Below are 25017 nucleotides of genomic sequence, written 5' to 3'. Positions count from 1 at the left end.
ACACAGCCTTGGAGGGGCGACTACATTAAACCCATCGCTATTGCCTGGAAAAAAACAGACCAGTTGTGGGCTGCCTGCCTGTACAGGCTGCCTGCCTCTGCCTGCCGAGCAGCCCCAGCGCCGGCTCTGCCGCGAGGCAGACCCGATCCTTCCCCGTGCCACCCTGGCGGGGACGTCCTCCCCTCCACCGATGGGGACTGACATTTTCGGTGGCAGAGACAGCAGGGTTAAACTTCCTGGAGATGCCTGTTGATGTGGCTGGACACATTATTCCCGGCTCCGGTTTAATCAAGGAGCAATCTGTTCTGCCTTCCCACTGCCAGGAAGCCTCTCAGGCTCCCAAACCCTTCCTCCTCCTCCTCCTCCTCTCCTGCCCAGCAAAACGCAGCCAGGTCCTTGCACGCTCACCGTGCCGACTCCAAGTTAAAGGTAATACTGATTTTTGGGGAGCTGTAAAAAGCCGCTGACCTTGAGAAGAACTATGGTGCCTTGGCAGGGGGCTGAAGTCGTGCTGAAGTCGTCCCTGTTTCACCGTCGCTGCTCTTAAGGGCAGTCCCGGCGTGAGAGCGTGCGTGGGGTGTGCGTGTGTGTGCATCCCTTCTGCGTCCCACCGCCAGCGGGTGGGAGAGTGGGGAGGAAAGAAAGGCAATGCAGGCCTCGGTGCGTACATTCAGATGTTGTAATATTCAGCATGGTTACACCAGGGGTCAGGACACGTCCCGCAGTCAGACAGAGCTTTAGTTCTTTACGGTTACAAGGAAACTCTGGAACAGTTATATAGTTAGAAAAAATACAATGTACTGAACAAACATTATCTCACATACAATCAATTTAAACATTTAAATTGATTATAATTTTGCTAATATTAACACAAGTACTGTTTGTGCTGCTAAAATTTCAGTGTTCCCTCTAAGGAAAAATATTGCTACAGTTCTACCGTACCCTGTATTAAAATCCTTTGCCTTTTTTTTTTTTTTTTCCCAGCAAGGCTGACTCTAGAAAAATTGCAAGGGTCCCGTAATTAATTTAGGCTTACACCGTACCGGGGTTTGGGTGTCGCTGGTCTGCTTAATGCAAGGATGTCGTGCTGCTCACCAAGCCCCGCTGGCACGGGCTACCTGCAGATGCCCCAGGGCCACCTCTTCCTTGCATTGACCAAGTGACACCTCTGATCAAGCAGTGCAGCATCCTCCTGCTCATCCTCCTGCCTCCACCGCAGGCAGCGGGGCCGAGCCCTACCTACTCCGATGATACCGTTTGGACCTCAAAGTGGGTGCAAAGGCGTCCAGAGGGAGAGACATCTCCTCTGCTGTCACTGTGGGGAAAGCCCGTGGTGGGGACCGTGGTGGGACACCAGGTCCCGGTGCCCCCGCGTGCGGCTGTGCTCCTTGGGGAGGCTGCAGGGATGCGGGAGAAGCGTCCAAGTTGGGAAACGCTGCCTGAAAAATCTCCGCGCAGCTCCAGCGCCAGCAAAGCCAGCCTTTGCTGCAAATGCACATTTAACCCGGCCTGAATAGTTGGGGAGTCAAGTAATGCACTTTGTCACTGATAATGACTGCTCATGATGAGATTTGCTGCTTATTAATTAATGCATTTATATGCAATTTAGCAGCAGAAATGAGCTGTATTGACGACGACAAAAAAACTGCTGGGTGTTTTTGCTACAAGGAGAGCTGGGGCAGTCCAGTAACTATTGCTTGTCAAGAGGTCTGAAGGCAGCACGCAACTTTTGCCGGTGTAAACCGGCAAGGTGAAACCTGGCTCGCCAGCTGCTGGGAGAGCCAGGGGCCTCTAAGGACGGAGCTGCCACCGAGGTGGTCGGGAATTCAAGTTTCAGCTCCTCTGCTTAGTCCTTAGTGACAAATAGCTCGGATCACAGCTACCGCGCAGGCAGACAGGCAGGGAAAGCAGGCAGGCTGCTGACAAGGATCTACTGGATATTACACATTTAGTTGTTTTTGACAAGGCAGGAATTTTGCAGCTGAAAACCAAACCTGAGCCTCTTTCCCAAGTGCTTTTCATTCGCTCTCTTCTCCCACTATTTGCAAACATGGGGCCATAAGCCCCCACATGATGGACTTCAATGGCCTGTACAGTCTTTCCAATTCTCCATCTGAATTCTTCATTTCTAGAGACGGCAGGATAAAATACACGTTCACACCTGAGGTTCTGCTGCAGCTGATGACAGATGGTGGCTGCTCCCAGTATAAAAATACAAGTTCAATACCACTCCTAATTGACTTGGACACCCACCCCTGTTGTGTTGGCAGCTCTGGGTTTGAGCGTGAGTAAGTGTTCAGCGTTGCCAACCAGAAACTATTTGTAAATTTGCAAACTTTCCCAACCCCTCGGTGAAGAAGTGGAACTGCAACGCGCCATGTTTTCTGCTGGTAAAAGGCTATTCCTAATTAGCAGCCAACTATTGCTGAACTGGTTTCCAGTTTCAAACAGTAACTTTTTACATCCTCAACCAGAACCCTGTTGAAGCGTAGAAACAATTTGGCTATTCAACATAACCCCAACCTGCTGTGCCCCCCCATGCCGCTTACATCCGAAGCTAAGTTTGAAACACCTGTTTGGATTTTTGTTTTTTGTACAGTAAATATATACAAATAAAAGTAACACAGACACTACTGAATTTGGCACTTTCCATGGAACATGTACAGGAAAGCTCTGCAGCCGGAGCAGCACGGGGCCAACCTCCCCAGCGCTGCCCACCCACCCTCACCCTCACGAGACCGATTCTGTGTTAGCTCTGGAAGAACGAGATAAATAGCAACTCCTCAGCTACTGTGTTTTCTAACAGGAAAAGGTATTCTGGGCTTTCCCAGGCACTCGGCAGAGCCCAACACCTACTGCCCGGTGTCAAGCCTCAGAGAGGGCATTTATTCATCTTTTGCCACGTGTAGGTGATGTGGTAGCAACCTTCCTTCCTTCTGACTTAGAGGGAACACTGCTTTTATAAAACCCTTGGACAGGTAAGACAAGAACCAATACCACTGTACAGAATTCACTGCACAACTAGCTAATAGTAAGGAACCCAGCACTGACTTGCCACATTAAGGAAATGGGACTGAATACATTTGCAATCAACCAGTTAAGTGTACTGCACCGTAGGACTCGGTCTCTTGGTACGCGGCCCTTGCCCCTCAGTACGCTGGCACTTGGTAACCTTTCGGGTTGGCGTCTAAGGTCTCGGTGAAGGGGGGGCTCTGGTAGGTCTCTGTGCTCTCGATGCCGCTGCCGGTGGGGTAGCCGGGGTATGCCGCGTTGGGGTCGGTGGCGAACTGATCGGTGGCAAAGAGCGACATGTCCGTCCCCAGGCGGTATCTCTGCAGTGCCTTCACCGCCAGCGCGACCTGCCGTGGGATGGAGGAAGGTTGGGGGGGGATGACAACACTGTGCCCAGGACCCCACGACCCCCCCAGGACCCTGCATCCCGCCAGCTCGCCGCAAAGCACCGAGCGCATCGCAGCATCCCAGGCAGCTGCTGGCCCCCCTCCGTTATAGCCCAGAGCTAAACCAACCCCAAACCACAACCCCTAATGCTAAAGAAGCCATTTCTCTGTGACAGGTTGTTCCCCCAAAGCTCTGCCTGGGCTGGGGGTCGCAGCCTGGGCTCGGGTCCCTGGTTGTGCAGATTTGGCACCACCGGCACCAATAAACCCATCTGCTGCGGGGAAGGAAAGCTGCTGAGTCCCGGGCCAGCAAAATAGGTCAGTTCTGCCGAGACTCCTTCACCCTCTTCCAGGTTGCCAGTATTCAGGTCGCAAACCGTGGGAAATGCGGGCGGGCAGAGCTGCGAGCGCACCACGCTCGCTCTTATTTCAGGAGGTTTCATTAACAATTCAATTAGTTTATAAATGACAGGCTCAGGGGAGGGAAAAAAGCGCCCGCAGACACCGAGAATGGCTTCCCAACCACCGCCCAGCACCCACTCCCCGGCCAGTGCCGGTGCCAGCTGGGCAGGCGCTGGTTGTGTGCCACGTATCGATCCCGCAGAGCACCTGGGTTTATTAACGGTACCAGTGGAGGGGCTGCCGGTGTGACCCCACATCCCGGCCGTCCTCTGTGCTGGTAAGCACGGGACTGGCATCCCCACTGTCCTCCCTGGGGTGGGAGCAGATGCTGATGGGATGGGGGAGAGCATCCCACCCAGTGGCCTTCCCTGCCGGCTGCATTAAATGGGCAGTCTGGCAATACGGCGATGGAGAAGAGCTGCGGGGGAGCTGGGATTAAAAGAGATTTATTTGGATAATAATAGAGCGGGGAGCAGTTAAACTGGCAAGTAACTGGAGCCAGGCCTGCTGCTGGAAAGCCTCAAGACTGTCTTTTGCCCCAATTCTTCTAAGGCAATATAGAATTAGTGCACATCTTGGGTGCTCTCTGCCCATGAAAAGCCCGAGGGGGGTGGCAGTGATGCAGGGGCCATCCCTGCTCCTCCATGCACAGCCTGCAGAGCAGGAGCCCCCCGCATGGTGCAGGCACCCCCAGGCACACGTGGGGTCCAGCTGCTGCAGTCAAGGGGCCCCCCCCAGGGTTTTGCACACCCCTGGCAAATGTACTTCTGCCACTGTACGGCCCTGGGGATGCGCAGAGCCTAAAAGCAGGAGCAAAGGGGGTTTTTGCAAGCCTCTGCCTCCAGGGTGGGCAGCAGAGGAGCCAGCCTGGCTTCCCCCGAGGGTGAGCTGATGAGCCTGAGAGCTCCCAAAATCCCCCTGCCATCCCATGAGACCAGCTCATCACAGTAATCTGCTCCTAGGGACTTGTTCGCTTCCAACCGAGCTGCTCCCAGGGGTCTAATGAGGCCCTGAAATGAGGGCAGCTCGTGGCTGGTGACACGTTTTCAATGGGAAAGCAACTTTCTAGCCGCAGGAAAAGGGGAAGTCTGGAATTTCCCAGTGAGTGGGGACTGAGCTGATGCTTCCCGGGTAAGAAACCACAAGTTTCATCTCTATTTGGAGGGACCGCAGGTTTCCTCAGTACAGCCTCTTGACACCGACCAGGATTCACTTCTCCAAACCATGCCCCAGATTCTTCCTCCCAGCTCAGCGCTGAGCCCACAGCAGGTTTCATTTCTCATCTCCCCACCTTAGCTCCGAAGCTGAACTCACCCAGACAATGATGGAGAAGAAAGAGAAGGTGATCGCTGCCTGGGCGGCGTCTGCTCCTTGTGAAACCCCTTTGCTCATCGTCGTCCATTGCCACTGGTTTGCTAGGAAGCAGAAGGCTACAAACCAGAGGAAAGACAAGAAACCTGAAAGAGAACAGAGCTGGTCAGTGCTGTCCCTGCCCACCACCTCCTCTGCTGCAAGGACCCCTGTTTGCTGATGCACAAACACACTGCCATCACCATTTTCAAACAGCAACCGTGTTCTTGGGTGCCTTGGCCTGTGGTGTGGCCCAAATGGAGCTATTTTAAAAGAGGCTGATTTGCAATCACTGCAAAAACAGAGATGGAAGGAACCTTGAAGGGTCACCCAGTGTGTTGCCTGCCTGAACTTTAGCTCATCTACATCTGAACCTGATCTCAAAGACCTACAGGGACAGCACACCCTCTCTGGACATGCGGTCCTCACAGTCTGTGGGATTTCAGCCTGCTCGCAGGTGTTGAGATGCTACCGACTCAGTTCCAGCATCCCAGTGTGTCGACCCCACCATTCCCTCCATTCCCTGGACACCACCGGCTCTTAGACGCTTTGGACCGGATAGTGCAGACCTCACCCAGGAAGAAGCCTGCACTCCTGGGAGCAGCACCAGGCTGCTCGGCTGATGCAGGAGATGGCTTTACAGCGGTTCTGCTTCTGCCTTGGTCCAAGGACACAGCTGGAGAGCTTAAAGAGAGGCAAGGAACAATCACCCAGGAATATGGACAGGCTGAGGTTAACCCCTGCTCTGAACACCAGGATCACGAGTGACCCTAGGACATCAGTGCATTCCAGGAGCGCAGTGAACGAGCAAGTCCTCATTCTGCGCTGTGCCCAGGGCAGGGATGCGGCAGGGCTGCCCATGGAGCTGAGAAGCACACGGGCTTCACATGAGAGAGCTCTGCTCATCCCTGCTGCCCTCCGCTGACTGTGCTCCTCTTCTCAGCCTCTCTGGGCTCTGTGTGATTGAGCAAAAATGCTCTGGTGATTATTCCTTACTGGAACCAAAGCTGGCTGAGCAAGATAGGGCTGCAGCTCCCCTAATTCAATCACCAGCCAACAGCACTGCCTGATGCCAAGGAGCTCAGAAAATAGTCAAGAAGCAAGCCATAAGCTCACAGTGTAAGGAGCAGTGATGCTTTCCAGCACGGAGAAGAGAAGCTGCACAAGCTGGAGCCTTCCATGATGCTGTTTTAAGGGTCTCCAGCTTTCCCAAGCATCCCCAGCACAAAGGTCCCCCCGCCTGCTGATTCCGGGTGTCAGTGCATGTGGGGACACTGGGCACCAGCAGACGGGATGCTGAGCTATGCAGCACCTTCCCAAGGATCATTAGCACATCAGTATGAGCAGCCACACTGTCAGTCCCATGGGGCAGCCAGCTGCAAAGCACAGTCTGGCTGCAGGGAGAGGAAAGAAGCTTCCTTTATTCCTCTCTATCTTCCCAGTTGTTCCTAAGTACGATATAAAATGCATGCGTGCATCCACATCCAGTGAGAGAGTTACAAGGCTCATTGCACACCTCACCTTTAATAAGGAATTTGCTCCTAGCTGCAGTTTAAGATGACACACTCCTCATCTCCTTCTCTTGCATGACTGGTCCTGGGGCTTCCCAATCAGTGATGCTTTTATCAGCCTGGCCATACCTGAGCCCTTGAACTGCCCTCACAGCAGCACAACCTCCAGCGAGGATCATACAGGCTTTCCTTTTCCAAATTACAGACTAACACAACAGCCTCATTTTGCCAAATACAGCTAATGCCTGCCACCAAAACGGCCCCAAATCTCTGCATATACATTTTCACTTCCCCTTAGGATGACCACTTGTCATCAGTGTCAAACAAGACCTCTGGGGTTTATTCCTTAAACGTCATCCTCAGGAACAGAGACACTTTCTAGTTCCCCAGCTCTGTTATAGCGGGGCTTTCCCAGCAACTGGCCCCTGTTAGGGAAAGCAGATCCAACCCCTAAATGTGGACACAGGAAGATGCATGCCCTAGATACGGCGTTGGCTGCAGCTCGGATGACCGGTATGTGGTGAGCGTGGTGGGTAGTGGTGTCCCGACAGGTCTCAGTGCAGGAGATGCTGAACCGCATCTCCAGATGCTGCACTGCTGCAGCACTCCCACCTCTGCGTACTTGGGGAGCAAACGCCACGGCAGTGGGGAGTAACTGCCCTCCTGCTCAGTCAGGAGTTTCTCACTCAAAAACGCGCTTTCCTGGAGACAGTGGTGTTTGGAAGTTGAAAGACCAGAGATGAAACATAAGAGCAGCTCCCAACAGGTTAATTCAGAGCCGCACCGTGAGGAGCAGAGGGATGCTCAGGGACAAGCTCTGGGGCCATGCAGTGCTGGCACCGAGAGACGTGGGGTGTCTGCAACAGGACTAGGCTGTGTCACTGGTTTATGGAGGATGAACTTGTTCAGGAGGACTGTTTCTCTGTTTAACACTCCATCTAGTGCAGTTTGTCCTCCCTCTTACGCTCCTGGGCAGGACACTACCACAGAGCACGAGTCACAGCCGTGACACTGGGACCACCCGCCAACCAGCAGCACAAAGCCCCATCTACCGCTGGTGCCTTCTAAGGGTTTTCAAGAGTTAAAATGACATCATGCACATCTCTGAACATGCACCGGCTGCGCTGGGTATTGCAGCTACCGACTTCCTCTGCAACACTGAGAGATGCGAGACGCTGACCTTCCCAGTGCTAAAACCATTCACTTCTTCAGCCAGAAATGCCTAGCGGTGGTCGCTTCTGCTGCCACCCATGTAGACTTCCCGGAGGTTTCGCAACGCAGAAACAAGCCGTTCCCTTCCACATCCAGCTCTGCCTGGAGCCCTAAGAAGGAGGATTCCCTCCAGTGCCCTGGGGGAGCGGGAAGGCAGGTATTGCTGTCAACAGGGGAGATGGGGTCAGGCATGGAGAGCATCTCCAGAAACACCAGCCAGGTGTTGTTTGAAGTTTGGAGGACTGACACACGCCTGCATGTGAGATCAGACCTCGCAGGGTGTTCTATGGGAACTATTTTTGTTTCTGTACCGGCGTTTATTTTCATTTGTGATCACGTTCACCTTCTGCTAGCACTCCTTCGAGTAGAGGCTTTGCACCCGATAATGTGAATCAGACCCATGGGACTGCAGCTGACTCCCCTCGCACCCGGAGCCTCACCGGGAACACGGCTGTGCCCTCGTCCAGCACCCGCATGGTTCCAGTCCCGCAGAGCAGTGCCTGCTCCCAGCCCCTGGTGCATTTACAGCACCAGGTGTAAGCGGGTGTTTTGGAGGTGTCTCTTGCTACCCTCGAATTAAACCTCACCAAGAGGGCTGAGCTGCCACTGGTTTGGTGAGGCTACGTGTGTGCTGGTCCCAACTCCAGCTGGAAGCAGGCACGGTAGCAGCTCTGCACCCTCCAGCTCGCTGGGGAAAAGGAGAATGCCAGGAAGCACCGCAAGAGCCAGTAGATAATTATCGTTTTAGGATCTGCAGACATCAGAGTGCAAACACCAGGGAAGATGTGTTACAGCCATAATTACAGCCTGGTCCCAAGCAAGCACACATCTACAGGAGCAGCTGTAAGAGCAGATGGAAGAGAAAGTCGCAAATGCCATTTGCACAGCGCGGTGGCCCTGCCTGCACCCCTGCCTGCGCCCTTGCCTGCGCCCCAGCATTACCTCCCAGCCGGCTCGGTGGCTCTAATCTGCCACTGATCTGATGTACAAGTCCTCTTTCCTTCAAGCGAAAGAAAGCTGTGGGTTAACGCTTTCATTAACTCCCCCCACAGCCTCCATAGACAGCAAATGCCAGTTGACATCTGCTTCACCAGCAGCCAGCATCAGGCTCCTGGGTGACCCAGGCAAAGGACCAGAAACAATCTGCTTTTCTCCCCCCCGCCCCCCGCTCCAGTTTGCAATGCTCCCTCGTACCCTAGCCTGTTCCTCACCTGGTTCTCTCCCAGATGCATTTTCAGCTTTTATATTAAGCAATAATGCAGAGATCACATACAGAGAGAAAGGATGAAACAGTTGCAAGGAAGCAGGAGGAAACCAAGCATCCCATCCTTGGTGGGGAGGAAAAAAGAAGGGGACAGCATAAGAGAGTGTGACAGGTGAAGTCTCCAGGGGTTATTAACGTGGAGGTAGTTAAACAAGGCAAATTACATGGGTCAGCTCTGCCTCTGGGCAGGTTGGGTGCCTGAGGCTGCTAGGAGCAGTGCAGGGGGGGTACCGTAGGCTGCGATCTCTGCAGCTGCAGAGGCTTCACGTCCCAACAAAACCCAGCACTTCATCTCTGCTACAGGATCTGCTTGTATCGACGCTTACTCTGGGACCAAACAACTGCCTGGCATTTCCACGTGAGTGGGTGTACAGGCTACGGCAGTAGGGCTGTAAGAAAAGTTTGGAGCAGTCATAATTTTAGAAAAGTGAAGGCACAATAGGAATGGGATAAAATACGCTGACCAATTCCTCCTGCCAGAGCTCAGGGACCCACACCCACCCCTGGGAGCCAACGGGGTAACTGCACATCAGCAGCGCTGCACTGAATTTGGGCTTAGGAGGAGATGGGAAAAACAGCACTGGGTGGAGATGTGTTCACCTGCGACCACGGACTTTGTTACAAGAGCCCCGGACAACGCTCCCATTCATATCAGCACCAAGCTGGATTTCGGCATTTGCTAGGGTGCCCTGTGGGAAATGGTTCATTAGGCAGGGATCGTACAAGAGCAGCGAGAAAGGTAAGGAGCTGCTGGCGGGGAGATGTACCAGGCAGCATGAACAGAGGCAATGCCAGGCTGGAGGGGAGCTCTGGAAGACCGCTCTTTGCAGACCCCGATAGGTGACACTGTGCCGGTCACAGACATGTGTCCACATGATCTGCATGTAAGTGATCAATTTGTTTTACCAGCAAGGAAGTGGCTTGCTTGTTTTCTACCAAGAAGCCCACAGAGGGGATGGCCCAAGGGAGCAGGACATCTTTGCCCAGACACAGGCTGCAGACACGATGCACCCAGAACACACCCATTGATCCTGGGGTAATAAAAAAGTCACAACTGCATTGGGTGGATTTACCAGTGCAGACCTCTGGTGCGGTACTGCAGCCTGTCCCCAGGGCAGAGCGCAACCCCTGCACGGCAGAGGCTTTGCAGGGCAGAACTTGTCTTCTCCGGCTCGCTGCTGAAGCCTGTGAATGCACACATGATGCATGACAAGTACAAAAGAGAAATGAGGCAGAGATTGAGAGCGGCACCATTTCACACATGCCTGGCAGGGGAGAGAACGGTTGTTACAAGGTGGAAGGCAGGGAGGATCACAGCCTTGCTCCACGACACGCAGCATCAGCCAGAAGATGGATGTGATGTCCCCCTTCTGTTTGAATCAAAGGGTTGCAGGCACTGAGCCCCACGGAAGGGGCTGTAAATATCATCTAACAAGGGCTGGATGCTGGTTCTGTAGCACCGTGGAAATAAGCTTTCCAGCAAGGAGAGAACATCCTTAACAACAGGCAAACACAGGGAGGCGATGATGGATGTTTTCATTTGGGACTAGAGAGCCATCAGCGATGCTTGTGCTGGATAAATCACCTTCAGACTAACACAAGAGCCTGGAAATGGAGAACATCAGCTGCAAACTCAGCCAGGCAACTCCCACAGCAGCCATGCGGAGGATGGCCTCTCCTGGCTCAAGGCATCCCGCCTGCTTGTGTTCGCACGGTTAAGCCCCAGGTCAAAGGGGCTCAAGATGGTGCAGAAGATCTGTGCCAGCCCTTAGGAGCCCCAGACCCACCTGCACACTGCAGTCCTGGAGACAGCGGGGTATTACAGTGGTACGTAGAAGTACATTTCTGCTTTCTTCCAAAACCCACATGCGCAAAGTGAAAACAGACCCAGATGTAACTGATGAAACGACATCCACTTGAGCCAGAAACGGGAGATGTGGGAGGGTAAAACACCTCGTCTGGTCTCTGAGATGTGACCACCAAGCCTCATTTCTCTGGGTGGCCTCACCGAACCCAGCTCAGCAAACGTCTCCAGTTGCAGAAGTGAAACAGACGAGCGGGACACCCCACCGTCCCCAAGCCGCCACACACCGGCTTCCTCGCTGCTGCCTCTGAGCTCACGGCTGGATGGGATAACCCATCCGCCAGCCCTGTTCTCCCCGACTGAGGCACACGAGTCATGCCACGCCGTGGGAGGAGAGAGGAGGACTCAAGCGTGGTGCTGCAGGGCGCAGCGACGACCCCGCGCTGCCCATGGAGCCAGCATCATCCTTCACAAACACAGCAAAGCCAGAGACATACCTGAAAAGCCAAGGTCCAGCAGGACGGCCCGTTTGCGGTCCTTCACGCTGCTGATCTGCTGGAAGTAGAGGTCCACGACAAAGAAGAAGATGCAGCCGAAGAAGGCAATGATGCCAACGGCGATGCCATAGCTGCAGGCACTCTCATTCTCATTGAAGATGCAGAGCAGCTCAGGGTTCTGGCTGTCCTTGTTCACGTAGCACTCGTTCACTATGGAGCCAAACACCACGATGGAGAAGATCTGCAGAAGGAAGGAGAAAACACAACTTGCTGCTGTTTACATTTAACTCTGTTTTCCAACAGCATCATAATTGTATTCAATCCTGTCTTTGACTCCATGGCAACATGGCATTTGTTAGACAGATCCCGACAGATCGCATCTGCTTGGCGGCCCTAACCAATGGGCTGGTGGACGGTACCTAGGTCTTCCTTCTCTGTGAGTCTGTCTGCCTTTCAGTGGCTTGGTCTGCAGAGTATTTTAAGAGATGTTGTTCTCCAGACAGGCTGGGGAGGGAAAAAATAAATAGATGGGCCAGGTCTCTGCAGAGTCTTTCTGCTCGTGCTGCTCCGCTGTCAGGCTGTGCTCAATAAACCCCTTTGTGTCACTGCGGAGCAGGGAGAAATGAAGTTACAGCGGATAATTGAGTTGCTGAGCAGGCTGACCTGGGGAAGGACTGGATGCCCAGTGGAGGGGGGACGGGACATGACAGCGTGGGGAGGTGGGGAGCTGCCTACCTGGGCGCAGCGGGGCAGGGGGAGAGGCTGCCCTGTGAACAACAGGGCCATTTTTTGCCTGGCTTAGCAGGGGTTGAAGGATGCAGCGCCTGCATCCATTATCCACTGACCTGGTTTCAGCCCTGTGAGGGACAAAAGGGGCAGGGGGTTTGCCGGTGGCTGCCCAGCTCCTGCCGCCGGGACCCGAGGGTGTTTCACGTCCCTGCAGGCAGGAAAGGAGCCGGATGGCAGCACGCAGCCAGCTGCCTAAATTAATACCATTCATGATGCTAAAGTAATTCCCTTATTCCTCCAACACAAAAGGCAGCAAGCAGAAGCTGCCTTACAATTCACTCTGGAACCTGCTCCATTAAGAGCCTGGAAAGCGCTGCACCGCTGTTTGGATTTCAAGGCGGAGAGCAGGGAGGGAAGCAAGGCGTGCAGGGGCCCCTCCATCAAGCTGTGAACCTCTGATCTCGTCCCTCGCTGCCGGCACCAGCTCCCCGCATCCCTGCACATCCCTGCATGCCTGCCAGCCCCGCCGGCTCGCAGGACACAGCTGGAGGCCACGTATGCAAGCGGAGAGATAAGAGGCTCCTCCAGCATGCCCCAGCACGGTGGCTGCCCAGGAGCAGCTGAGGTCTCGGGGTACGGTGCAGCTCCCGCTCTGGATGCCCCGCTACGTCTTCTGCGGTAACAGCACAACAGCACCAAGTGCACGAGACTGAGACACGCGACAGACAGAGGCGGCAGCCAACGAGCCACACGATAAACTTTGGAAAGTCACCTGCGTCTCACGGCTGATGCCCGGCTGCGGGCATCACCTCCTACAGCCCCGCACTCCCCGAAGCGCAGTGTTAGCAGAGCTGGGTGAAACGGAGCAGAAGCCACTACGAGCAAACCATTCAGAAAGCTCTAACCACTCTTTCACACAACATCGTGATAGACGTTTTCTCCCAAGCGCTGGCCAAGCGTCTCACTTCTGCCTGCCCCGAAGGATTTCATTCGGATTTCTCTCCTCCAAACTCCTTCCAGTGCTGGGGTGAAGCTGCGCCAGAGCTTCTGTCTGAAGCTACTTACAAATGCAAGTGTCCCATCAGCAAACACGTCTCAGATTGTCTCCACTAAGTCTCCTCCAAAGTGGAGAACAAAGAAATGGATCTGCAAGGGACTGAATTACTAAAATGTGAAGGATTGGTGAGGGATTTTTTTTTTTTCTCTGTAGGGTGTCATCTGAAATAAATGATGACCAGAAGCAGCAGGGAGAGTCTCTGGAGTACATCCTACCTCAAGTGTGTAGGAGCTTGAGAAAGCAGTTACCCCAGCACCCCAAGCCTGGGACTGTGCCACCAGCTTCTCATGCTGATATCTGCAAGGACGTGATGGACGAGCAGGTTGCACCATGCTCACTCCCGCCTCCAGATACCCACCAGCAGGACAACCGAGAGCGGGGCTCTTCTTTAAACCCTTTCAGCCAGGAGCTCTTTTAGTGACGGCAGACTCCTATTGCTTCTAGCACTTAAAATTCAGGCCAGCAGTAAGCTGGCCGGTGCCGGGTGGTGAAGATGCTCTGAAACCTGCTTGCTAATTTAGCTGGCATCCCTGAGCTACCCAAAGATGTGCAGGAGGTCCCACTGCACGGTGAGAAGGAGAGCAGAGCTCACCCTTGACACCCGGCACTGCTGACGACGGTGGATGGAGAGAGCGGCTGTCCTGCCCTGCTCAGCTGGGAGCGGGCAAAATCCTGCAAAATTCCCCCAGGGATGCACCCACGAGTCCCAGCAGCAGCTCTTTGGGGCTCTTTCCATCAAAACACCTTGTGTAACTCCCATTGCTGCCCTAAACCCCCACTGGCTCTGCGCTGGCCCCTTCTCTCCATGCTTAGCCAAGGGGATCAGCATGTCCATCCCAGCAGAGGCGAGCACGCATCCCCATCTATGCGACAGGCAGCAGGAGTGGGTTTCAGCCCTGGAAACGCTCCTCAGCCCCAGGAATTAGCCCATTCTTGAACGACGCCCTCCTAGAAACGTGGATTTCCAAATGTGCATCTGCAAAGTTCAGGTGCAGCCTTTGATTTCCCCTGGAGCGCTAACAGGGGATAGAAAGTATGTATGTCCCACGGACGTCTCCATGGCTGGCACAGGGAGATAATCAGGCCTTCCTCCTCTTCAAATTTAACCACAACCTGGGGTCCTGTCCCCCATCCATCCCCAGCTCATCTCAGCTCTGAGCACCAGCCACCTGAGTCACCCGCTCGCATTTGCACCCTCTTCCTCGCTGGCGCTGCACTTACGGAGCACTCGGCTGTCACACCGCAACGGGCACATCATCATCATGCAAAGAATAAGAGGGTTGCTTTGTAAGAAAGAAACAACAACAAACAGTAATAATAATTTTCCCAGTGCTTTGGCAGCAGCTGTAATATCAGCAGTTGTAAAAATCTGTTCATAAATAATGCAAAATTGTTATTTACCATCAGAAATAGCAGCAGCATTTATAAAACAGGCCCTGGAAGAAATAATGTGATTCTGGAAAACATGAATAATTGAGAACCTCTGATTCCACGGGATTATTTCTCTGGCAGGCCAGCGAACTCGTACTCAGCTTCTCCAATAAGTGTTTTAGTCCTCCCAGGATTAACAACCCGCACTCCTTCTTTGTGCTTTCGGGTGCCTACTAGGAGCTCACAGTTTCAGTGGGTGAGGGAGGGCTCCTGTAAATACGATTAAGGACGTTACAGGACAGGGTGTCTGGCTGCCTCCATGCAGGTTTGCACACCTGGGGCTGTCGGAGGATGCCCATGGAGCACTTCTGGAATGGCTGCAAGCACAATTATTACCGGCGATGGAAAAAAAAAAAGATGTTTCAACACTTAACTTCAAACTCCAGAGAGTTTTGCAAAGAAAAGCAACCTTCTTGCTGCCAGACGACCTGAGTGGCTCACCCCACGAGACCCCCTCGACTGGGCGCTGCCTGCAGCGTTTCGGTGCAGGCAACATGGGACACACGGCTTCTTCTCAGGATGCCAAAATAGTAACTAATTGCAAGCACACGCATTTGATAGATGTGCTCAAAACATCAGCTCTGGCTGAAATACTCCTGTCAAAACATGCTTTTCAGTGAAAACAAGTCTTTCTATGGGTTTTCTCTCCCACCCCCCACAATGGAAATTTTATAGTTTTTCTTAAAAAAATAACTGGTGCTGGTGAAACATGTTAATGACAATAGATTTGGCATTGTCTTTCTAAGTATAGATGAAAAAAAATTTTTGAGAAAATGTGGGTAGGTGGGGGAAAATAAAACCCACATGATTTTTTTAAAGTTCATGCAAAACAAGTGCCCTTTTCCAAAGACCTCTACAAACAGCACTTGCTCAAACCCACAACCAGTTCATCAGAGACTTGAAAGCAAAAATACAAGGTCAGATTTTCCACTGCGAGTGAGGTTTTATGGCTCTGAGCAAGGATGCAGGGATCCTGCTCTCCAGAGGCACTCCTCCGACTCCCACCTCCTCCTGCCTCTCAGGTCGGTCCCCAAAACTGCAATCCCCATGACCAAGGGGGGCTGTGACAGCACTCGGGACCAAGCGCCAAGGTCACCGGCATGCACAGCATGGGGGGCATCTGCCGTGCAAGCCACCGTGTCCCAAGGCCACCCACCCTTCTAATGGGGCTCCTCCGTATCTCACAGGCTTTGCAAAGGCACCTGCGCATTCACAGGACACTCCGTTTTCCAGCTGAATGACCCAACACAACCAGCAACAAGTTTTGCTCTTGCTGGGTGAACCGGCGCAAGACACGATATGGAAACTGGATTACCTCCAGCCAAACCCAGTACGAAATTGCATCCCGCCTGCCAAAGCTTTCACATCAATCCGCTCGCAGCTCGGGGTCTCCTGGCCAGCAGCCTGGCGTGTGGGTTGCTCAGCCCTGACTCTCCCCGGTGTCCGAGAGCGGCTGGGAGCCGCCGGCACACGGCTCCGGCAGCTCCGGCGGCTCCGGCGGCACAGACCATTAGCGATCCTCTCGGCATTCAGCTGAGAGGAGGGATGGGAAGGAGGAAAGCTGTCTTCTCCCATCCCTTCCATTAAGACTTGCACTTCAGCCACACAAAGGAGCTTCTGTGCCTCGGTCGCACCCTGGGAGGGAGAACAACGCCGGTCAGGGAGATGCGTGAAGTGCTTGGACCCACGATGACGCAGATCAGCTGCTCGTGCAAGTGCAAAGGGAGCTCGTGTTACACCAGACCAGCAAGAAGCCAGGGACCTTGCTTCTTAATGAAAGCCAGCTGCCCAGTTCCCCCAGTTTAAAGCTTGCTTCCAAGCAAGAGGGGCCACCTTGCTGGGGCCAACGAGCATCTCTGTAACGCAGGACAAAGGGACGGGTCTCAGCAGCGATCGGTGACAGGGTCTGGGTACACCGGCCACGACAGACTCTGGCGAGGGGCTGGTGCAAAGCCGAAACCAGAGGGGGTTTGCGTATCACCCTAAAAACCTGGGAGAGCACCCTAGGGATGGTGCTGAGGCTGGAGGCTGCGTCTGAGCGGGAGCCTGCAGCTCCAATGCTGCCTTTGGTATCCAAAGTGCTGGACCCAGATGCACAACTCGCCCACTTTCCTTGCTTGCTGCCCACCTCTGGTTTTCCCCACTCACCCTATTTTAGGCAAGACCTCTTGCCTCTTTTGTCATCTCTGGCAATGGATGTTAAGTGCAGGGGACCGTGACCGAGTGCTGCTGGATGCCCTGGCAGGGGCTGTGCTGGAGGGACAGGGAGGTGACGGTGCACGGTGGCCAGGCTGCCGGCAGCAGGGACACACAGGCAGCCCTGCAGCAGGAGACTGAGTGAAATCTCATTCTTTCCCCCAAAAAAAGGAAAGGGGGAGCCTGAGAGGGCAGGTTACTTGTTTGGCAGTGTCCAGGCACTCATGCCCAGGCTGCTGGAGCCACAGCCGCTGCCAGACCCTTGGAGGAACCCAGGGCACTGGGGATGCTTGCGTGCCCCACGATGGAGATACCATTTTAGGTGTGCGTAAAGCCAGGAGACCTGCGGCTGCCTTCTCTGCACCAGATTTTTACCATCTGGAAGAAGGTGGCTAGCCAGGCTGCCTGGCTCGGTTTTGTAATTATACTTTGCAGATCCACGTTCCCTCCCGGGGCTTGAGCCGGCTGGACCCCAGGACACGCACATTTTTCATCCACATTGCTTTCAGCTTTCTGTAGCCCAGGCACCTAAAATGTGCTTCAGGAGACCTCATGGTCTGAGCACAGCCATAGCGAGGAAAACAAAAAGCAAGTAACGCAAGAGAGCACAAGCTGAAAGCTTCAGTGTGTGAACTGTCAGCCATTTTAAGGTGAGATGTTTCCACTGCTGATGCACTGTATTTTGATTTGGGACCTATAAAAAACATTACCAGAAGGCGTGGGGTTGTAGGAGACTGCAAAACGTTGCTTTGATTACACACGCAAGCAACCATTAATGTCAACATCAAGGAATTTTAATGCATGAAGAAAAATAATCCACCGCTAATTTGCTCTGCTGTAGCTCACAATCAATGGTGTTGGGCACAAACCGCATGTACAGAGAGCCGGTACCAACGTGATCCTACACCACTCGAACACGAGCATCAGCGAGACAAGATGCCACCCTGCTCGGCACCCTCCCCTCCTCGAGCCACCACCCAGCAAGTGAGAGACAGACTACCAAATGAGAAGGGAAAACAATTAAGGTCAAATCAGCACAGGCCAAATCCTGCCTAGCACTGAGCGTTTTCATAAGCCCCAGTTAAGCCCTTGTCTTGAGCTGCATATGCACCTTGTGCAGATACTCCGCTCAGGGATGAGTTAGACCCTTGGCAGAGGGCCAGTCTCCTTCAACACCCACCAAGCTCAAATTCTGGGGGAATCGGGTCCCGGGTCCCTCTCCAGTTTATCTTTACAGTTGTCAGTCACAGGGAAGTTTCCAGCACAGATCTGCGTAATTTACTGGAGAGTGTGAAGACTAAAAAACTACTTTAAGCACTGCCAGATCTCCCACAAGGACTATAGATACGACCACAAAGGAAAGACCTGACGCAGTTTCTGGCACAGAAAGAAGTGGTATGATGCTGGCCATAATAGGTTTATGGACATGTCTACCAGGCTAATCAGCTTGGGAAGGATGCATATTGATGACCACATGATGAATTTTTACTGAATTACTTTTTCTAATGTGGCAAGAGATGCTGGCTGAAACAGAGCACCCATTCAAAGTTCCTAATCTAGTAATGTAATCTGAGCACATGGCAAGACAGCAGCGTTTTGAACCAGTGATGACAGCAAAATGATAATTTAGCAGCATTTTAAGCTCAGATACAGTGAAACTTCTGTATAATTCCATTACCAAAAATGTTAAATTTAAGTTCTGCCTTCAACCTACAGCCCACGGAAAGAGAGAATTAAGACGGAAATCTGGTGACCCTACTGAAAACCAGCCAAGACCAGGCAAAGTCCAGAGCAGCTAAGATCACGCTAATGATTCTTAGCATCGCTGCTGGCTCCTTAAGTGCCAGACCTGCCTTGCAGCTCTTCTCTAAGAGCCCCAAGTGCTCAAGAGTCAGTGAAACCCCTGAAGGCTGTGGGAGCTATTCAGAGCTTGCAGCACCAAGGCTCCCACCTTGTATTTCTCGCTGATGTCTCCTGGGGAGTTCTCAGACCCAGTGCTGGCTACACCAAGCAGCCACCTCCATCTGCGTCTGCAGGATGCCTGGAGCTGGCAAGGTCTGCTCAAGAGAGGGAACTTTCCAGGCTCCAACTCCAACCCTTTAGAAGAGCTGTGTGTTGTAGCCCTGCAAACCCAAATGTACACCCCACAGCACCTCAAACCAGCATTCCTGTAGCTTCACCCTGGGTGTGAAACTCCTTAGAAGTGCTCTGTCCTGAGAGTGCAGGGTAGCAACCATCCTGGAGCCATATTCTTCTTTGTTTGCTGCCTGGCTCTTCTGCTCCTGAGCTTGTTTTTTCTAATAAAAATAACCACACCTTTTACCATGAGCACAAATACTGCCCTTTCCATCTCTCTGGAGAAGCAAAACAAACCTGAATCAGGACAGAAAGGGCGTGCTCCCTCACTCTGAGAACGACCACTTATTCCTGGTACATCAAACCATCACCCGGCACATCCCTTACCAAAGCCACAACTCAGCAAAGCACATTTGCCTTGCTGAAAGACAACAATCTGCTGTATTATGGACTAAGACCCATATCAGTGCAAAGCTGAGCACATAAAGACTTTGCTGGATTTGAGTCGAAGTAACCTCTGGTCATATCGCCTATCAAAGGCTACAGGGACTGCCACTTTGCTGCCATGCCTCTGCCAAGTAATTAGATTTGGCTGCCCTAGTCCAGTCCCTTAATAAAGGTTTTGCTCTTAAAAGCATAAGACTATTACAAGGAAAACCCAAACAAAATACTGGGCCTAATGAGATAAAATACTGCATAGGGAAAGCTCTCTCCAGTGATCCAAGTGATGAACTACAAGTCCATTCGACTTCAAGAAAGAAGCGATAACAGCAGCAGATGGGGTCAGGCAGCTGCCGATGCATCGGTTGCAGGCAAGGTTGTCCAGGTGCGTGGGTCATGCAGGCAGCAACAGGGAGGTCATTGGAGCAAGAAACAACCATTTTAAAGAAAATACTTAAGTATTCCTCTATGTTGTAGTAAAATAGGGACCCAATCTCCTGCTGAGCTCCACGGGGCAGAGGGAATGGCTGGGTGGGTGGAGGGAGGTGAGAGTGGTCCAGCCCTTCTGAGCTGGCTGCACCAGTGGGACCAGGCACTGCGCTTTTACTGTTGCTTTTACTGAAATCCACATGAATTACTAAAAATATTTTCAGAACTGCTTTTAAAAGTCAAACCTAAACCTACGTTAAGCGAACAATGCCCATGCAAAGCTGTGTGGCCACTGGAAAGTCTAGCTGGTGCTGGCAGTCACAGGGAAAGGAACTCATGATTCTGCGGGCATCCTTTGTGAACATTGAGCTTGGTTTGCTGTGCAAAAAATGTCTCAAAAGGAAACCACAAGAGTGATCACATCTTCATCTGACAAACTGCATCAGACGGAGGGGGAAGAGATGAATGAGGAACTGTTAAATGGTTCTTTCCAGCTTTTGATTTTACAGCTCAAGCCAGGAGCGTTTTCTTCCCTTCAGATACTGAGAATTACTATATCTGTCAGGGAGAGGTTGCTGTGTGAGGTAGAATCAGGAATCCCCTTCTGCCATCAGTTACATTTGGGGATTTCTACATTGAAGTCACCATTCACCTGCCAGTCCCTTAGATCTTTGCCAGCACAAGGTCTGAACCCATGGCCTCAAAGCAGCTACCAGAGTCACAAAATGGAGCTGGACCCTCCTTTGGTGGTAGCTCATCGTGAAACCCCAGCGACGGCTGTCGGCTGGACTGGCACCGAGGGTGGTTCTCCATTGCCCCTACTCCCACCCAAACCAGCACATCCCAGGCAGCTCCCTCCTTTCCACACCAAAGGAACGTTAACGTCACACGCACAGCAAGGGTTACATCTCTGTGGTTTGATCCAACTGCAAGGGTTAAACACTTTTTAAAAGATGCAACAACAAAGCACAAGAAGGAAAACCACAAGAAGAAAACCCACCCGAACACCTAAACTCAGTCGTCCTGAAAGCCTCAGTCAAGGGCTTTCTGAATAACTCCCCGGGGCTCTTACACGCAGGCAGAGGCAGCTCATCCCTCCCATGACGGCAGGCTTGAAAGCCCAGAAAGGTTTCTGTTTGCTTTGTGAATCAGGGAGCGTCACGGTGGGGCATTGGTCCATGCTGCCCACACGGTCACCAGCACGGTGCAAAAAGGAGCAGACCCTGCCACATGCCACGGCACTGCCACGCTCTCCCAGGGCAGCAGTTACGAGCGTCAGGGCAGAACAGAAAGGCAGCAGAGACCTCGCAGGCAAACCCTTTTGGCTGCCTCCTCCATCCAAGCTCTCCATCTTGACATGGGTCCCATCTGGCAAAAGCAGCAAAGCAACTGCTCAGAAGGAGCCCGGGCACATGTTGTTTTACAAAACCTGCAAAAAATAGCAATGGCCATGCAGGCAGGTGGGCAGGAAACCTCCACTCACACCTCTCACCTGACTGTAGTCCCTGCTCACACTGGAAAGGAGCCGTAAATCTGAACTGTTTTAAGACACAGGTAACGGGACTGCAACAGCCAAGCAAAGGCCAGCTGGGGCTCTGAACCCCCAAGCTGGAGTGGTGAGGGAGAAGGGTCCCCGACATATCTGCCAGCAAATGTGAGACCTGGGCAAAGTGGTCCAAAGGGCTTTTAACCTGAGCTTCTACAGCCTGATCCTCAGCCCACCAAACAGAGCAAAAAAACTCCCTTTGAGCTCAGTGGGCTTTGGAACTGACTCTAAATACTGCACTGGGTCCCTGCACTTTTTAGAGTTAAGTTGATGTGTTTCTGTAGTTGTAAGTGCTCAGTTTTCACAGATTCCCTGTGAACGCAGAACCATGAAACAAGTGACTTTGCCATTGAATAAACCAGCTAGCAAATATATGCATGAATATTTTCGAAGCTGGAATAGCAGCATATTCCGTATTCTATCCCTGCTTCCCAATAGCGTCCGATCCCCTTCTGTACGACAAGGACGGTGAGCTCTCTGGGTGCGTGGTGGCAGATTTATTTTACGAGGGGCCTAACTCACCATCAGTGGGTCAACAACTTATCTACCTGTACCCAAAGCCAACACCACTGCCTACAGTTTGCCACGCGAGGAGGACTGAGGAGGATCCAGGTGGATCCAGACCAAGTTTTCTGGACTGAGGCAATGCTTCTAGGAAACAACTGCTGCCACGTGCCCAAACCCTGCCCAAAATGCCCCATCCACCCCAAGCTGGGTTCTCCAGATCCATACCCAGCCTCCCTTCTTCTCCAGTAACGGAGTCGGGGGCTTTCTCAAAGCCCTGGAAAGCACGCTAGCTCCCATCCAGCAAAACACCTAAGCATGTGGTTTAACTTTAAGCATGTGACGGCTGCTGGAACTGCTCATGTGCTTAAAGATAAGCACATGCTCTCACGTTGTGCTGTACAGGGCCTCGGCCGGGGCACCCCACCCCGGAGAGCCCCCCAAACACACCCGCCATGTCGGCTGGAAGGAGGGCAGCCAGGGGGGGACAGCACCTTCTCATCACCCCTTTCCTCCACTCACTGCCTGCATTTGGCACTGCTGAAGGTGACACAGAGCCAGCACGGGTGGCCGAGGGCCTCCGTGCACAGCAGAGCCCTGACGTGGGCGAGGACGAGCCCCCCTGGCCCGGCTCGGCTCGCCCGCAGCCTCCGGCCAAGCACCAGAGCCAGGAGCCGGCCGCGGTGAGAGCTGGACAGAACCTCCCCGCCGAGGGCTTTTGGGAAGGGCCAGGCATCGCCGACCATCTCCCGGAGCCGTGCACGTTTGCAGATCTTAGCAGGTAGAAGCCAGGCTCCTCCGGGAGGTGAATTAGTGGCTGCCCTTACCCCTCAGGCAGCCGGGCACCACGGCCCCAGCGAGCATCAGCGCGCAGCTCCCGGTGCTGCTTATTCAGAGACCATGGGCGAGCGAAGCTTTCCCGGAGGGGCTGCACAGCATATTCCACCTCCTGCTCTCCGCTCCGCGGTAGGAACTCGTCGATGGGAAACGGCCAAAAAAATATATGACATCCTTTCAGAAGAACAGGGGGAGCTGGGCAGGGCTGGCTGTCGGATTTCTTCTGTCACACACACGCACGCAGGCACGGAGCGTGGAAGGAAGGAAAATGTCCTCTGCCTCCTGATTTACACCCCACCGCCTTGCCCTTTCCTCAAGCACCAGGGACAAAAACCGGCGAGGGGCAGCGGCACATCCATCCCCGAGGAAACTCCCTGCGAACACCCGCGGGAGCCGGCAAACCCCGCCGCCCCGGTCGGGACCCGGCCACCCCCCGCCGCGGCCGCAGAAGCCCCGCACCTCGCACGACGCCCGCCGGCCGCACATCCCACGGGCACGGCACGCCGCAGCGGGGACACACGCTCCAACGCCGCAAACGGAGGCTCCGCTCCACGCCGCGCGACGCGACGGGCACCGCACGTTGCACACGGGTGCTGCCCGGTGCCCGGTGCCGAACCCCGCCGGCCCCGTTATCCCGGTCGGGACGGGCCCGTTCTGCCTTACCCAGGCCGTCACCCGGAGGATGGTCTGCGGCTGCTTCAGGAAATCCACGGGGTCGATGGCTCCCCCGGCCCGGCCCGCTCCGAAGGAGGCTCCTTCCATCTTCCCGCTCCGCTCCGCGCCGCTCCGAGCCGAGCCGAGCCGAGCCCAGCCGCGCGCGCCCCGCGCCGGCCGCGCGCCTGCCCGCCCGCCCCCCGCGCTCCTCCCGCGTGGGCTCGTCCGCAGCGCCGCGTGCGGGCAGCGGGAGGAACCACCCGCCGGGCGGGGGGGACGAGGGGGGGGGGACAGCGGCGGCGCGCCGCTCCCCGCCCTCCAAGCGAGCCCCAGCTGCGGCCCCGGGATGTGGCCGTGGACCCCGTGGACAGTCAGTGTCACCACGCCGCGGCCGGGGACACCAGGCTATGGCCACGGTCACCGCGCTGCAGCCAGGGACACCGTGCCATAGGCAGGGTCACTGCGCTACGGCTGGGGACAGCACGGTACGGCCAGGAGACCTCGCCACAGCCAGGGTCACCGTGATAATTCCAAGGATTACCGGGCTACGGCCGCAGTCACCACGCTGCTTCTGGGGATAGCGTGCTATGGGCCAGGGGTAGGGTGTTGTCAAAAGGGTCGCCAGGCAATGTCAAAGGGGCTACCTGTGCTACGGCCAGGGCAACCCACACGGCTGCAAGTACCTGGGCCATTGGCAGGAGGGAGATGCCGTGGGCCGGAGCGCTGGGAGGTCACCACGCTGCTCAGCTCACCTCTGCTGCCGATGCACACCTTGCTTCCCCTAAGATAAACACCCTTTCTCTGCCCAGACCCGCCGGTGTCCCTGCTGATAGCAGGGACGGGGTGGTTGTCACAGCAGAAAGGACTGCTGTCACCTCTTCTGGGGAGCGAAGAGGCCCCCGCCGCAGGCAGCACCGCCTCAACGCAGGCAGGGCTTTCGCACCTACGGCAGGAGCGAGGTGCTCCGCGGGCAGCTCGCTCGGGGGCCTTTGGCTGAGAGCAGCCTGCTACGTGGCAGAGGGAAAGGTTTGGGAGCTGATTCGCAGCAAGGCACGTCGTTACGCACCCATTAGCTGGTGCAAGAAAAGGGTAGCGAAGACTGATGGGGTCAAAGCTCTTGCTTTCCTCGTGCGGGAAAGGAAGCACCCAGAGCTGCCGTGGGATGAGAGGAGGCCAAGCCCTGTCCCCGCTCCCACCGCAGGGACAGTAGGAATGAGGAAAAAAAGAGAGGAACCTTACGGAGGGAAACCCTCAATTACTGCAAAGGGAGTTCCCCCCTGCAGCTCCAGGACCATCTCCTGAGTTAGTTTTCATAGCACCGTGATGATGATCCCGGTTCCATAGATACCGATGCCATGACAACTCTGACATCATCTCTGCTTCGGACGGGAGCTGCAGGGAAAGTCGCAGAGAGGAGTACGCATGCACCGCTGGCATGGAGCAGGCCTCCGGTCAGGGCTGGGGGGCTTCTTGTGGTTCCACCACCAGCTCTCCTCCTGACCTGCTGCCCGTACAGCCCCGTTTCCCCATGCAGCGACCAGTGCCGCTGCTAGATCACACGGGGTACATGTGTAGCAGGCAGGTTTAGCCCCTTACATGCAAAATGCTGCAACAAAGCGAAGGGTTCCCGTCTACAGCTCGCTGTGGCCTTTTGCAGCTTTGTCAGTCTGTTCTTTCTG

At 54.2% G+C, this 25017-nt stretch overlaps 1 protein-coding gene across 1 annotated transcript; it reads right to left on the bottom strand.

Annotated features, from left to right (window-relative positions):
• Window positions 1–661: 661 nt before the first annotated feature.
• On the bottom strand, window positions 662–23532 carry SYNGR3 (synaptogyrin 3). Its single transcript, XM_069810505.1, has 4 exons — window positions 23348–23532; window positions 11439–11679; window positions 5115–5257; window positions 662–3359 (listed from the first exon to the last, which is right to left on the bottom strand). Exons 1-4 carry the CDS (start codon window positions 23444–23446, stop codon window positions 3150–3152), a joined length of 693 nt encoding a protein of 230 aa, XP_069666606.1. The 5' UTR covers window positions 23447–23532; the 3' UTR covers window positions 662–3149.
• Between the last annotated feature and the right edge of the window lie 1485 nt (window positions 23533–25017).

The sequence above is a fragment of the Haliaeetus albicilla genome, chromosome 22 (assembly GCF_947461875.1).
Source record: "Haliaeetus albicilla chromosome 22, bHalAlb1.1, whole genome shotgun sequence".
Taxonomy (NCBI): Eukaryota; Metazoa; Chordata; class Aves; order Accipitriformes; family Accipitridae; genus Haliaeetus; species Haliaeetus albicilla.
This window is presented reverse-complemented; position numbering and strand designations above follow the sequence as displayed.